General features: G+C 43.0%; 1 protein-coding gene across 2 annotated transcripts in view; it reads left to right on the top strand.

Annotated features, from left to right (window-relative positions):
• Positions 1 to 16,789, top strand: part of LOC134902637 (occludin-like) — a 68,025-nt gene that overhangs the window by 11,224 nt on the left and 40,012 nt on the right. For both annotated transcript variants that reach the window (XM_063914403.1, XM_063914404.1), the window contains exon 4: positions 7,965 to 8,119. In XM_063914403.1, coding sequence (XP_063770473.1) covers positions 7,965 to 8,119 — 155 coding nt within the window. The remainder of the gene's footprint in view (positions 1 to 7,964; positions 8,120 to 16,789) is intronic.

Below are 16,789 nucleotides of genomic sequence, written 5' to 3'. Positions count from 1 at the left end.
GGTCCGGCTCTCCCGTCGGTGGTGGTTACTTGCGCTGGGTGCCTGAACAAGGAAGTGATAGCAAGCAATTGGTACGGCACTCCAAGCGTCTAAACAAAACAGGCTCAAGACGGCATTGAGGTAGACAACGTTTCAGTGCTTTTAATCCAGCACTTTCGTCAGGTCAGTTAACAAGCAAGTGAATAAACATACCTTTATACAAACCAAATCACCGAGTGACTGGCGTATTCCGGTAGGCGGATCATCCGGTCAATGCAGCAGCTCCGTCATCACCGTGCTCCCCCTCACCATGGCAACGGGATATACAGTAATGTAACTTAATCAAACGATCCTCTGTTGTTATACCATGCACAGCACCTCCAAAAAGCTTACGCTAGTATATCCATACTTCTTTACATATAGTTACAATGTGCTTATATCATCTAAAGCACAAAGTACCGAAGTGCATATATATAGAGATTGTATACAAATTGTATGATTTGTATTCTACTTGAATACTACTGCTGGGCCTCCTACGCATTACAAAACAATACAACAGGATACTGATGCTTTAAAAATACGACATCCCTAAGCCTAGACAGTACATACACTAGAAGAAGCAGCCAAGACCAATATGGTCATTCAGACCCCTAGGATATACGGTATCCAATCTATGAATCCATTGTGATTCAAGTTGTAATAGTCGCTTACTGCGATCACCACCTCTGGGCAGGGGTTGGACTTGATCAATCATACGGTATCTTAATGATACCAAAGAATGCCGAGCTTGACTAAAGTGTCTGGCCACAGGCTGTTCACTCTCCCCTTTACTGATCGCAGCCTTAATTGCCGACCTGTGGGCTGCCATGCGTTCCTTGAACATGCGTTCGGTCTTACCGACATATGACAGCCCAAAGGGACATATCAGTTGGTACACCACGAATTTTGATGAACAGGTAAGTCGATATCTAATAGAAAATGTACGGCCAGAGTGTGGGTGCTGGAATGTTTCACCCGTAATCAGGAACTGGCATGTGGTGCAAGTGCACCTAAAACAATCCTTCTTAAGGCCCTGTCTCTCCTCAAATCTCGGACTACGAGTAGTTATATCTGTGCGGACCAGGATATCTCTAGGATTTTTGCCTCGTGTGTAACAAGACATAAGTTTAGTATCCACAAGTTTTAATTCTGGATCACTTTGGACAATATGCCACAGATTTTTCGATATCTGATTAATTCCCTTGCTAGCAACATTATATTGTCCTACCCATGGAACAATAGGTTGGACCTGCGTTGTTCTAGGATGTTCCTGCAATAAACTAACTCTATCGAGGTTAAGGGCCTTCTGTTAAGCTTGTTCCAATGAATCAGTATGGTATCCTCTCGCAATAAATTTTGTCATCATCTGGTTCATTTGGGTCTCTGCCAGCTTAGTGTCAGACGTAATACGTCTGACGCGTACAAACTGGGAGTAGGGCAAACCCTGCTTAAGGGGTACTGGGTGAAAACTAGCATAGTGTAAAAGATTGTTACGGTCAGTTGGCTTTGAAAATATTGATGTTTGAATGTATCCCGCCTCCAACGTAATCCTGACATCCAAATAGTTGATACAAGTATCCTCTATATTGTATGTCAGTTTCATCGGGTGGGTTTGCTTATTATGCTGGTCAATAATGCCCTCCAACTCATGTCGGGGCCCTTTCCAAAGAAGGAGCAAGTCGTCGATATAATGACAATAAAATATTATTTTGCCTGCTATATCTGGGTTGTCAAAGAAGATCTGTTGCTCAACTTCAAACATGAAAATGTTGGAGTATGCAGGGGTCACAGAGGATCCCATAGCACATCCCGTACATTGGAGATAGATGTTACCGTCATATAAAAATAATTTTTTTGTCAAAATCATATTAAGAAGCTGCAAACAAAACTGTACATTAGGGCCCTTGAATGCCGTGGAACGTTACCTAGAAGGCCATGTTGAATTCAAGGGCCCTATTGTACAGTTGCAGTGCCGTACCAATTGCTTGCTATATATATATATATATATATGTGTGTGTGTGTGTGTGTGTGTGTGTGTGTGTGTGTATTGACACTCACTTTTCCCAGGTAATAAAAAAAAGAAAAAACAGCACTCACTTTTGGAGATGAAAAAACAATTATTTAATCTTCATAAAGGTTCATTGCATATAGACCAACAGCTGCAGCCCGGCAGCTGTTTCAACCAGCACAGAGTGGTTTTCTTCAGGGCCTGCCGGTCTATATGCAATGGAACCTTTATGAAGATTAAAGAAATTTTTTTCATCTCCAAAAGTGAGTGCTGGTTTTTATTTTTTCATTACCTGGGAAAAGTGAGTGTCAATATATTAACCTTTTTTTGACCTTGCACCGTGACTTGTTTTGTTTGTTATATCTTTTGCTGAGAGCTGTCTTTCCCATATATATATATATATATATATATATATATATATATATAAACATTATTATTATTTTATTTTTTTATCACATTGGTTAGGTTCTTGTAATGTATTGGTGTAGCTGGTTTAGATTGAGCTTCATGTCTTCATACAGGCCACTGTGGCATACTTAATGTACAGTATGAATAGATGTAAAATGTACATGAACAAAGAAAATTTTTAGATTTTTATCCGCTTTGTTCTAGGTGTTCTCTTCTTTTTATTTCAAATTTGTAATACAAATGTAGTAGAAAGTACCTTGTTATAAATATAATTATATACTGTATGAGTAAGAATAATGTGTTGCTTAGTACCTCTCTATACTGCAGCAAAGCTGCATATACTGGTTGTACCATAGGTTGTCTATAACCATAAACAGGCTGTAAGTGTTCCATGAAAGCTTGGTAAAGGAGATTAGAGTATAAAGGTGTGTAGCACAATGTCAGGTACACTGCGCCCTGTGTAACTGCCAGACTATACAAATGCATATTTACTCACTGATACTACAGTTTCTGTCTGGTGACTCATTAACACTTTTCTTAATAAGAGCAGCATAGAAAACGCACACCTCATATCAGGGTGGAGTGAGATATCCTATGTGCTACTGACCAAATAACTGGACAGCAAGATACTTTACTCACCGACTTGTATGTTCATAGATTTAACATAACAAAAAGTGATATATACTTGGAGAATTTTGGCATCCAAATGTAACATTTATCTAAAAAGTAACAACCCGCTGTCCATTTACGCAGAAATTATTTTCCTTGGAGATGTTCCCAGAGTTTAACTTTTTAGACAAAAGTTGGGTTACAGTTACTGTAGACTTAAGAATACAATTATTGATCCATTTAATTAAAAGTGCAATTGAAAACCACACGTGAAAATGCATATAACTGCTAGGTGTATGTATTTGATATATGTTTTATAAGTGATATACTGTATATACAAGGTAGATGTGATCTGGGCACTGCAAATACTGTATGTTCAGACACAAGCAGCATGGATCTTTTCCCATTCACTTCAATAAGTCATTCCTTTTAATGGCATTTCCAGCATGTGCTGAAGTGAAAGGTTAGACAGGATGGGCCATCCCATTATAACAGGGAAGCATGCACCATGTGATCCCTTGGGCTCAGTATCAGACATGGCTAAAAACTATAACATTGGAAACAATCTAAAAAAATGTCAGCAAAATATGGTGGACGCAAGCAACAGCTTAGCCTCTTACCTTCATGGTTGAGGGGGGCTGCCGCAGCAATCCATTCAGTGATGTCACTAATCACATGATCACCTCCAGCATGTATACATGCGCACAGATATGGCTTCCAGGGGACTGAATCAGCAGCAAGAATGGCAAGCCTGCCAATGGGCCAATGGGAGTGGTTTCACATAAAAAGGTCTCTCTGCTGCTACCACACAGGACTGGCAGTCTGAGGTAGAGTTTTCTTCCCGAGACTGATAGTCTGTTGAGTGATTCCAATGTGAAGCCACTGAGTGCAAGTTACTGCGCCTTCACACTGGGGGAAGCTTACTGGGGTGAGAGAGGCTCATTGGGTGTGAGGTGGATTTTAGTGAGTGTGGGGGGTGCTTCCCGGCAGCCCCTAAGTAAAATCCGCCACTGATTGACACTGATGTCTTTGATTATATTAATATAAGAGAGAAAGGGCATAGCTACCACAGGTGCAGAAAGTGCAGCTGCTATGGTGCCAAGAGCTGAGAGCAGCTCAATTGCATGTGTTAGATACATTTTTCACCATTGGGTGGTACACAGCGGCCCTTACAACCATATACATCTAGCTATGCCCCTGGACCTGCTCATTGTAATGTGGTATATACAACTGTCCCCTTCTGCTAGAACCCCTACCCCCCACCCCACATCCCAACAGCTGCACCTTATTTGAATAGAGTGTTCAAATAACATTTTCCCCAAGTGCCAGCTAAAACCCTAATAAAAGGCAAATCTCAAACCAACTCTGGAACCTCATTTTACTCACATAATACTCACATAATATCATGGGCAATAGCAAAAATAAATGTTCACTACAAGTGAGGATAGAATGTTTTTTAGCAAATCATTAATATGTTAATATACTTACCATGGAGGGGGGAGGTTAATATAGTCAATGGGGGTCATTGTACGATCATCTTCCCAGACATGCGGGGGGACGCCCAGCACAGGGCTAGTCCGCCCCGCATGTCAGTCTGTCCCCCCGCTCAAGTAAAAAAGCATCGCACAGCGGCGATGCTTTTGTACTTGAAAAGTAACCCCCAGCCAGCGCAGCTCCTGCGGCTGGCCGGGAGTTACGCGTCGCTGCCCCGGGTTGCAGCGGCTGTGTGTGACATCACGCAGCAGCTGCGGCCCGCCCCATGCACAGTCCAGCCACGCCTGCATTGGCCAGACCGCACCCTGAAAACAGCGGGCAATAGCAGCCATGCCGCCCCCTCCCACCCAGCGACCGCCTCTGCCTGTCAGTCAGGCAGAGGTGATCGCTAGGTAATGGTGGCCTTCTGCCGTCTGGCATGCGTCGGCACATTGTGGCACCAGCGCATGCGCAGTTTCTACCCGATCACTGCGCTGCAAACAACTGCAGCGTGCAATCGGGTCGGAATGACCCCCAATATCAGTACCAACAGAGACTTTCAGAATGCCAACACGATCAAAATGTTGACAGTGAACATGTCGACATTCAGATGTCAACATGAACATGAGTCAGGTGAGTACATGGCTATAGTAAAGCACCCTGTCATCTGTGATTCTATCAGTTGTCATATAAAAAATTACTTTATTGGACAAATTAAGTCTGGAACTATCCATGGAAAATATATGTACAAAATATAAGATAAGACATGTAGCAATATATCAAATCTATATTGTATACCAATATGTACTGTCATGTTTGTGGAGTTAGACAAGTTGAGTTCCAAATTAAACTTTATTGCTAAATGAGATGTGTGTAATATGTAACCATGAGCTGTGGACTCTACACTCTTTCCCAAGGTATATATATGTAACCCATGAGGGGCTAGGAAGCCAGCACACAAGTAGTGTACATAACACCAATCCCATTTTTATTATGCAGGAATAATATACTTTCTTAGTAGAAATCTGCTGATAATAAAGCCCAATGAGAAACATATGTATTTACAATGAGTTCCCTGAACACAACACAAATAAAGAAATAAACATTTGGAGGTCTCTATTCACCAACCTGCCATCCAGAAGTCTACAGTTCCATTGTAATGCTGATCCAGGGAATGAATAGTGTTAATGATACCCATTTTGCAAAATAAGACAAATAGTACTGAGCTGCTGATACATGTTGAAAAACAGGGGCATTTTCAAGGACATTGGACAACTATGAGAGTCCATTTTGTTCACAGTGGGCATGTTTCAGAGGTGTGCGCTGCGGCATCTACTCTTACGTCTGTTGGCAGCATAGCGGGAGTTAGAGGGCTAGATGCATCATCGCTTGGAAAGTGATAAAATGGAGAGTGAAAAAGTACCAGCCAATCAGGTCCCACCTGCCATGTCACAGGCTGTGTTTGAAAAATGGCAGTTAGGAGCTGATTGGCTGGTACTTTTTCACTCTCCATTTTATCACTTTCCAAGCGATGATGCATCTGGCCCATAATACGCTAATGCTGGTTTCAGCCTCCCTGTTAATTACTAGTGTGCACCTGAAAGTGCAAGCACTGAGATGCCAACTGCACACTGTAACACCGCCAGTAAATCTGGACATGCCAGCTTTGGTGTACCATAGGCACTTGGAATTTCCCTATGACAGGGGCAGTGTGTCCAACTGCACATGGTCTCTGCGGAAGCCGCTGTGTTCCTGAGAATGCAACTGCTATCACTGACATGCCTGCGGCATTCCCATAACACACCCATGAGACAGACTGTTTTGGTGTTCCCTTCAGGCAACTCACAGGAAAGCCCATCATTTTTATGCCACCTTTCTGACCAATGTATGAATGGAACATATAAACACCTTGGTGCGTACACTCAGGGTAACGCATGCACCATATAAGTTTTCTGAATTTTTTGCACAGCGCAGTAGCAAATAATCGCTCAACTATTTTAATACTGACACTGTGTCACTCTGAATCAGGTTCAGTGTCTTTTCAGTAGTGTACACTAAATATTTAGGTTGTAAACGTTAAAAACCTAGGAGGTCATTCCGAGTTGATCGCTCGCTACCAATTTTCGCAGCAATCAGGTAAAAAACGGCAAAACTGCGCATGTGTATGCACTGCAATGCACAGGCGTGTCGTACGGGTAAAAAGAGGATCGGTGCTAGCCGATGGATTTAGCGAAGAATCCATTCGCACAGCCGAATGCAAGGTGATTGTGGGTGTCAACTGACCGTTTTCTGGGAGTGTTTGGGAAAACATAGGCGTGTCCAGGCGTTTGCAGGGCGGGTGTCTGACGTCAATTCCGGCACCAAAAAGACTGAAGTGATCGCAAGGGTTGAGTAAGTCCCGAGCTACTCTGAAACTGCACAAAATGTTTTTGCTTCGCTCGGCTGCAAAGGTGTTCGCACACTTGCAAGCAAAAATACACTCCCCGTGGGCGGCGACAGTGCGTTTGCACGGCTGCTAAAAGTAGCTCGCGAGCTATCAACTCGGAATGACTCCCCCCTAACTTGTTATTGAAGTGATATGTCAGATCTCAATAAATAATAAATCAGAAGCAATTGAATTTAATTATAACAATTACAAACCTTCTAATTTTCCCGATTATGGCAAGACAGAACCGATTTGGGGGTTCTGTCCAACTTTCCCAGTCAGGACTGCATTGGCCAGATCGCTTAGGTGGCTGCGGAGGAAGTCTTTTGGGAAGTGGCATTAAAAGGGAAGGAAATGAAACAAGGGGCAGTCAAGCTCATCAGAAGGTGACTTAATTAGTTCCTCAGCTATTCTGATTTACCAGCTGTGCTCCAGCAGGGATATCACTAAAACCTGGACTGTTAGTGTGCCTTGAGGACCGAGGTTGGGAAACACTGCACAAATGCTCCTACATTCATGACTCAGGGTAGTCACACCAGTATCCTTACTATTTAATGCAGCAACCACCACTTTCCATAGCATTACAGCAAAGGACAACATGCTGTATGATAGGAGTGGCTTCACAGAGTGCTGAAGGTTGTACAAAGGCTGCCACACCCGTTGTACAAATTCCATGGTCTCAGTAATTTCTTGCATAGCTAAACCCCTTTATTGTGTGCATTGATTCAGTATTGTATTTTGAAATATTAATATACACTATGTTGTTCTTACAATCTGTTAAGCGCCTCGAGTCTTATTGGAAAAAGAGTGCTATATAAATAAAATTCTTCTTCTTCTTCTTCTTCTTCTTCTTCTTCTTCTTCTTCTTCCTCTTCCTCTTTCCTCTTTCCTCTTTCCTCTTCTTCCCCTTTTCTTCTTCTCAGGAAGTTTTATCATAGCATTGCTAAACCATCACAAGATTAATTGTCTTCATAGCCTGTTAATGCAAATATCTTTGTTTTTCAAAATGTAATCTCTCCACAGGTAAAAAGTGTTCCAAATGGTGCTCCTGATGAGACTGCTACCATGATTTACTCAGAGAAGTCACAAAACCCTACAAAGGCCCTGAGTAACAATAGCATCTACAAACCACCCAGGGAGGAGTTTGAAGAAAGAGCCAACAGTCCCCTTACCAGCAGGTATTTAGTGTGTAGAGAGGCACGGACCATGCACATTTTTCATAAATAACTCTCTGATAAATAGTTGCCAACACACTTTCTAAGCAGATTTTGTTGTTGGTTTAAGACATAAACCCATTCCAAGGGGGGTCTTAATCAATTATATTGTGTTTACTTCTAACTACACAGTCTTCAGATCTACCCTAATGCAGCTAAAACTTTTTTTTTCTTTAATTCCAGACTTATTTTTTTTCATAGATGCTCTGTACATGAGAGGATAAACGATTAAACAAAGTAATGTCAGTCATACCAAGACATGCTCATAACAGGTGGTGAGGTCCCTGCCTTCAAGGGCTTACAATGCTAGAAATAAAAGGGACATACAGGGTAGCACAGGGCTCAGACAAAGTCACAATTGCTACAACAGATTTTATTCAAAAGCAACTTGTGGGCCCTACACACAGTGAGTTGACGGGCGATATGAAAGATCTTGTTCAGAAATTAACTATATATCATTCATATCGTCTAGCATGGAGACACCGACGATGAACGATGCACGTCCCCGCGGTCATTTATCGTTGGTTTACCGTAGTTTTTAAATGCAAGTCAATTTGGACGATAACGATCATCGGGCCTAATTCAGATCTGATCGCTGGGCTGCATTTATTGCTGTCCTGCAATTAGATAGTCGCCACCTAGAGGTGGAGGGTAAATTCGCCATGCAAGTGTGCGATGCTATGTATATGCCGAACTGCTAAAATTCTGTATGTGCAGTCTCTGTGCAGCCCAGGGCTTACTCCTCCAGCGCGTTAGAATCAGGCTGATCGGGGCCGGAGCTGACGTCAGACACCCTCCCTGAAAACGCTTGGGCACGCCTGCATTTTCCCGAACACTCCCAGTAAATGCTCAGTTGCCAACCACAAATGGCCTCTTCCTGTCAATCACCTTGCATACGCCCGTGCAAACGGATTTTTCACACCATCCCATCGCTGACCGGCAATACCCGTTGTTGTTGTCTGATGCGCATGCGCATTGCGATGCATGCGCTGTTATGACCTGATTACCCGCTGTGCGAAAACGTACAGCAGCGATCAGATCTGAATTCCCCCCATCATTCAGATAGATCATCATCCAAATCACTGACATCGCTAAATGTGTAGGGCCCATTAGATGGAACTTTCATTTCTTAGTTAGGGACTTAAAAATACAGTTATGGTGTCAGGTAGTAAGTCATCAAAGATAATTGGTCTAAATATTGACAACATTTTTGAGTGGTAAAGTCTGATTTTCCAGATATTACATTTAAATGTAAAAAAAATTGACTGTCTTCTCTGACATATACCTATTTGTTAGAAATCTAGGAGAAATCTATTATGTCACATTTCTTGGTTTAAAGTGTTTGTGTATTTGACAGGGTTGATACCAACAAAATCACATACTCATTATTGTTCTTCCAATACTGCCACCACGAGGGTTTGTTTTCATAGATGACACTTTATGAAATTGTTCAATTGCTCCTTTAACTGAAAATATCATCACAACATTAATTTAATTACAGAACATACAGTTCCCTGTATCTCATTATGTAGTGTTTATAATATAAATAAGCTTCTCTAGCACATGAATATCTCAAGCCTTGTACACACTAGGTATTATCGCATACGATCCGGCCGATACCGGCCGTTTCGGAACAATATTGTCTAGTGTGTACAAACAATATATCGCACGAAACGCACTCCTGCAGGTCGTCTGCATGCAGGTCCGACAGGCAGTATCGCAGACGAGGGCCATGCTGTTATATGCAGCATGGCCGCCCCCGTCGCATCGTTGCTCCCGACGTCAGCAAGTGTGCATGCACTTGCTGATGTCGGATCCCGTCGCGGATGACATTGCATCGCTTTCGATATCGTCCTAGTGTGTACACACCCTTAAGAACACAAAGACGTAACACTATTAAATGGGTTTTATATGTCAAAAAATGTCACAATGTTTACAGCATAAAAAGAAATTAAATACAGTAAATAATGCAAAACAGTTTTTTAAAACACTCTCATTATCATCTAATCTATGCATGGGATATAAAAAGAATGCATATAGTTCCTCACGACAAGAAGCAGGAGAGTAATTTCTCCAATGTGTATGTGAAACAAATCTATATTCTTTATCTGAGACATTGTTTATACATCTATATCAGGACAGAGTATAATCGATCCGTGCTGTTTTCAGATGTTTATGATAGATGTGTGAAACCAAATAGAAGGAATTAATGCCCCAATTTGCACACATCAGCCCATGAGAGACTACTTTTTATCAGCCTTATTACAATGTACTGATCTCATTTATGAGAGAAGAGACATCTCTGTTATCAGTACAACAAAGGACACAATTGGAGAAATTCATTATTTATTACATCATGTTGACTGTAGGATAATTCATAACCCTTATACTGGTCATACATATGATGATCAGGAACGGCAGATGTAATAGGCATCCATTTTAGTCACATAAAACCCTTGAATATAAGAAGATTAGTGTGTGGATAGGACCCCTGGCACAATATTTTCTACTTTCTTTCTATTCTATACAAGTTTTAATATTTCACTTTTTATTAATTATGGTGGGGAAAGGATGTGATTTGAACCAAATCTAATAAAAGTTATATTTTATGGTTTGATTATATATTTATTTTTCAGATTGTGAACCTCAGAACTACTACTTCTTATTGTGTGTTTTGGATCATAGTGCAGAGTAGTTGGTAGCACCCTCTTTGGTATGTAATATTACATTGGCATCAATTTCAATTGGGGCTTGTCCGATTAGAACTAGTGCGGTAATTTCTTTTTTCTTTAAGCATATAGCTCCTCAGTCAGAATGACCCAGACAACCTTAACAGTCATTTGGATACATTATTAGCTCTCTGATACTGCCCACTACTCCCTTCAATGTGAGTTTGCCAGAAGACTTCTGTGTCTTTGTTCATCGTTATTTACATCAATTTCAATAATTTCCAAACAACACAAACAATCTTAGCAGTGAATTCTTAAAAGTAAAATCTCTTTTTATCAGAACATCATAAAATAGGCTTACCATAATATTCCCTTTAAACAGGGACACTCATGAATTACACAGGTTCTATGGCTGATTAATACCAGGTAAATTGCTGGCTTGCATTAAGCCAGCCACAGAACCTGTGTAACTCATGAGTGTACCAGTTTAATGGGATAGTATGGTAAGCCTATCATTAGTGATGTGCAGCGGAAATTTTTCGGGTTTTGTGTTTTGGTTTTGGATTCGGTTCCGCGGCCGTGTTTTGGATTCGGACGCGTTTTGGCAAAACCTCCCTGAAAATTTTTTGTCGGATTCGGGTGTGTTTTGGATTCGGGTGTTTTTTTACAAAAACCCCTCAAAAACAGCTTAAATCATAGAATTTGGGGGTCATTTTGATCCCATAGTATTACAGGTTGAGTATCCCTTATCCAAAATGCTTGGGACCAGAGGTATTTTGGAATAATTGCATACCATAATGAGATATCATGGTAATGGGACCTAAATCTAAGCACAGAATGCATTTATGTTTCATACACACCTTATACACACAGCCAGAAGGTCATTTTAGCCAATATTTTTTATAACTTTGTGCATTAAACAAAGTGTGTCTATATTCACACAATTCATTTATGTTTCATATACACCTTATACACACAGCCTGAAGGTCATGAAATACAATATTTTTAATAACTTTGTGTATTAAACAAAGTTTGTGTACATTGAGCCATCAAAAAACAAAGGTTTCACTCTCTCACTCTCACTCAAAAAAGTCCGTATTTTGGAATATTCCGTATTTCGGAATATTTGGATATGGGATACTCAACCTGTATTAACCTCAATAACCATAATTTCCACTCATTTCCAGTCTATTCTGAACACCTCACACCTCACAATATTATTTTTAGTCCTAAAATTTGCACTGAGGTAACTGGATGGCTAAGCTAAGCGACCCAAGTGGCCGACACAAACACCTGGCCCATCTAGGAGTGGCACTGCAGTGTCAGACAGGATGGCAGATTTAAAAAATAGTCCAAAAACAGCACATGATGCAAAGAAAAAAAGAGGTGCAATGAGGTAGCTGTGTGACTAAGCTAAGCGACCCAAGTGGCCGACACAAACACCTGGCCCATCTAGGAGTGGCACTACAGTGTCAGACAGGATGGCAGATTTAAAAAATAGTCCCCAAACAGCACATGTGTTAGGCGCCGAGGGTCCGCTCGTCAGTGCGGCCCGGCGCCTAGCAACTAGGGACGCCGCATGCGGACAGCCGCCGGCTCCCTAGCAACGCTAGACGCCGGGCGCACGGAGCCGCACAGACCCTAGCAACGGGGACGCCACTGTCGGACCGCGTTCCCCGTTGCTGGGTCTAAGTTAATCACCTCACTGGTTCCTGGCATGCTGCACGGCATGTTGTAATTAGCCCTGTCTGGCTCCTGATTGGAGGGCTCCCATTTAAAGGCACTCTCAGGACTTCTCACAGACGCCGGTAATAGCTTCCTGTTTGCTGTGTCAGTTGCAGAGAGTTTTCCAGTCCTGTTCTATCCGGTCGTTCCTGTCCTCAGTGATCCAGTACTCGGAAGTTGTCATCTTTTCCTGGAGTCCAGACCGAGCACCTTTAACATCCTGTGGTGTTCGTGAGTCGCGGCGTAGCCGTGTGTTGCGGCTTGACCGCTTACTATTTATTATTTGGTTATATTGTGTTTCGGAGCTTTTTGCAGAGGATTCCGCTCCCACAAATCCACTCTGGTATCCAGCGGTGCTGGATAGGAGTAACGGATTAGTGGATTTTTGGTTGTCCTTTTCCCTGGCGGTTTGTCCGCACATACTTCTGGTTTAAGTTAGTTAGCTTGTAGCCCCTGGCCTGGTTGCTTAGTCAGAGGGCCCCTTGTTATCACCCTGTCTCGGATTTCCCTTTGTCTCCCATTAAGACCTGAGGGGGCATCGGAGTTGGGCAGACATAATCCGCCCTTCAAACGCGGCTGCCATGGGCTCAAGCAACCATAGTCTCGCAGGGGATTTCTGATTACACGGGCGAGACAACGGAGTTAGGGCGCCAGGGGTTACTAGGCTTTCCCGCTCCCGTAACCAGCATTTCCTTCCAGTACTCTGGCCTCTGTCATAAGATCTCCTCTGGTCAGAAGTACTGGAATCATAACATTATTACCGGCCAGACCAAAACTTAAAATTAAACAGGGTTTGATTTTTTCCCTTATTCAGTTTAGAAGATTTGTCGGCCTCATGAATCCCACTGGTTTAGGGCCAAATCCTGGCCAGCTTCTAGTTAGCCAGATTCAAGAACTTACTCAGATGGTTCAGGATCTTTCCCTTCGGGTGAGGTCACAGGAAGATCTTTTACGGACTTCCCCGAGGGTCGTTCCTGAACCGAAAATGCATTTGCCTGACCGTTTTTCTGGTGATAGGAAGCAGTTTTTTAATTTTAAAGAGTCTTGTAAACTTTATTTTCGTTTAAGACCAGTCTCCTCAGGTACGGAGTCTCAGCGGGTCGGAATTATTATTTCTTTACTTCAGGGGGATCCCCAGACCTGGGCTTTTGGTTTAAGAACAGAGGATCCGGCATTGTTGTCTGTAGACGCCTTTCTGGGGTCTTTAGGGCTATTGTATGATGACCCTGATAGAAAGGCATCCGCCGAGAGTCAGTTACGTGCTCTCAGACAGGGTAGGAATCCCGCAGAGATTTATTGTACGGAGTTTCGCCGTTGGTCGAACGACTGTGGATGGAATGACCCAGCCCTGCGCAGTCAGTTTCGCCTCGGCTTATCTGAGTCTATAAAAGACAGTCTCCTTCAGTATCCCGCTCCTGAGACTCTCGATAAACTCATGGAGCTTTCTATTAAGATTGATCGTCGTCTCAGAGAGCGGAGGGCTGAAAAAGGAGCACCTGTCGGGTCTACCCCTTGTGTTTTTTCCATTCCTGTGGACATAGAGGAGCCCATGCAGATGGGTCTCTCCAAGCTGTCTCCTGAAGAAAGAACCAGAAGGCAAAATTCTGGTCTTTGTTTGTACTGTGGGGGTAAAGGACATTTTGCCCGTAATTGTCCGAGCAAGTCGGGAAACGCCTCGACCAAGTGAATTGTGAGGGGGTTCACTTTGGTCTGCAGCTTATCTCCTCGAATAATTCCCTGTTAGTCCCAGCTAAAGTTTCCTTTGGCAGCCTCTGTTCTTCGGTGTCGGCTTTCGTTGACAGTGGAGCTGCAGGGAACTTTATGGACTTAACATGGGCCAAGGCCTTAGGTATTCCTCAGTTAACCTTGGGTAGGCATATCACCATGCATGGTTTAGATGGGAGTCCCTTATCCAATGGGGTTATTTCTCTCTGTACACCCCCTGTTCTACTTTCGGTAGGAGCTCTTCATTCCGAAAAAATAGAATTTTTCCTTACCCATTGCCCAGCAGTTCCAGTGGTTCTGGGTCACCCTTGGCTGGCCTTTCATAATCCCATCATTGATTGGCAGTCGGGGGAGATCTCACAATGGGGTACCATCTGTAATAAGGAATGTATTACGCTTCCCCTCAGAATTGCTGCTGTCATTCCCGCACCCATTCCTGTGGAATACCAGGATTTTGTTGATGTATTTTCCAAGGGCAATGCGGACATTCTGCCTCCCCATCGGCCTTATGATTGTGCTATTGAGCTAATTCCTGGTGCCACATTGCCAAAGGGAAGGTTATATGCATTGTCCGGACCAGAAACTGTGGCCATGAATGAGTATGTTAAAGAGAGCCTAGGGAAAGGATTTATCAGGCCATCTAAATCCCCTTTAAGTGCAGGCTTCTTCTTTGTGGAGAAGAAAGATGGATCACTCAGACCCTGCATTGACTTTAGAGCCTTGAATAAGATCTCAGTAAAAAATACTTACCCTTTGCCGCTGATTTCTGTCCTCTTTGATCAGCTACGTTCGGCTGTGATTTTTTCTAAGATTGACCTGAGAGGAGCGTATAACCTCATCCGAATCAAGTCAGGAGATGAGTGGAAAACGGCATTCAGTACTCAATCGGGTCACTACGAGTATCTGGTTATGCCATTCGGCCTGTCTAACGCTCCGGCAGTTTTCCAGGATCTCATTAACGATGTGCTCCGTGATTTTCTTGGAAGATTCGTAGTCGTCTACTTAGACGATATCTTGATCTATTCTGACTCTATTGAACAACATGTTACCCAGGTGCGTCAGGTTCTTCAAAAATTACGTGAAAATCACCTATATGCCAAGCTGGAGAAGTGTGAATTTCATGTCACGGAGGTATCCTTTTTAGGGTACATTATTTCCCCTCAGGGATTCTGTATGGAACCAAAGAAGCTCCAAGCCATCCTTAGTTGGGCGCAACCCACCAACTTAAAAGCAATTCAGCGCTTTTTAGGGTTTGCGAATTATTATAGAAGATTTATTCATTCTTTCTCCGACCTGGTTGCTCCCATTGTGGCACTGACTAAGAAGGGAGCGGATCCAACCAACTGGTCACGTGAAGCTGAAGTATCTTTTCAGGCCTTGAAACAAGCCTTCATCTCAGCCCCAGTCCTCAGACATCCCAACCCAGAATTGCCTTTCATTGTTGAGGTTGATGCCTCGGAGGTTGGAGTAGGGGCTATCCTGTCTCAGAAGGATCCGGACTCTCTAGAATTACATCCTTGTGCCTTTATGTCCAGGAAATTCTCTTCTGCTGAATCCAACTACGATGTTGGTAACCGGGAATTACTGGCTATTAAATGGGCTTTCGAGGAGTGAAGGCATTGGCTTGAGGGAGCAACACATACCATTTCAGTTTTGACTGATCACAAAAATCTTCAGTACATCGAATCAGCTAAACGGCTGAATGCCCGGCAGGCTCGTTGGGCTTTATTTTTTACTCGTTTCAAGTTTTTTATCACCTACAGGCCAGGTTCCAAGAATACCAAGGCGGATGCCCTGTCACGCAGTTTTCTTCCAGTTCATGATAACAGTCCTGTTACTCCCATACTTCCGTCTTCAGTCATTCGGGCGGGTCTCACACAAGATTTATTCACCCAGTTAAAGCAGCTTCAACATCAAGCTCCTGGAAATACTCCTGCTGGTCGTCTTTATGTCCCTGAGTTTTTGAGAGCAACTGTTTTGACTGAGTTTCATGATAGCAAAGTTGCCGGGCATCCGGGGATCTCTAAGACTTTGGAATTAGTCTCCCGCTCAGTATGGTGGCCTGGTCTTTCCAAAGACATTAAGGAGTTTGTTTTTTCTTGTCAAGTCTGTGCACAGCATAAAGTTCCCCGTTCCTTGCCTATCGGTCAACTTATGCCCTTAAATGTTCCTCTCAGGCCATGGTCTCATATTTCCATGGATTTTGTGGTAGACCTCCCTCTGTCAGCCGGATGCCGAGTCATATGGGTAGTAGTGGACCGTTTTAGCAAGATGGCCCATTTCATTGCTCTTCCCCGACTGCCATCTGCCCAGGGATTGGCAGTTTTGTTCCTCCGCCATGTTTTCAGACTCCATGGATTACCCACTGATATTGTTTCTGATCGGGGTCCACAATTCATTGCACAATTTTGGAAGTCTTTTTGTGCCTCATTAAAGATGAAATTGTCTTTAACGTCCGGCTACCATCCCCAATCCAACGGGCAGACTGAGCGAGTTAATCAATCATTAAAACAGT

The sequence above is a fragment of the Pseudophryne corroboree genome, chromosome 1 (genome assembly GCF_028390025.1).
Source record: "Pseudophryne corroboree isolate aPseCor3 chromosome 1, aPseCor3.hap2, whole genome shotgun sequence".
Lineage (NCBI taxonomy): Eukaryota > Metazoa > Chordata > Amphibia > Anura > Myobatrachidae > Pseudophryne > Pseudophryne corroboree.
Note: the sequence above shows the minus strand (reverse complement) of the source record. Positions and strands in the feature narration are given on the sequence as shown.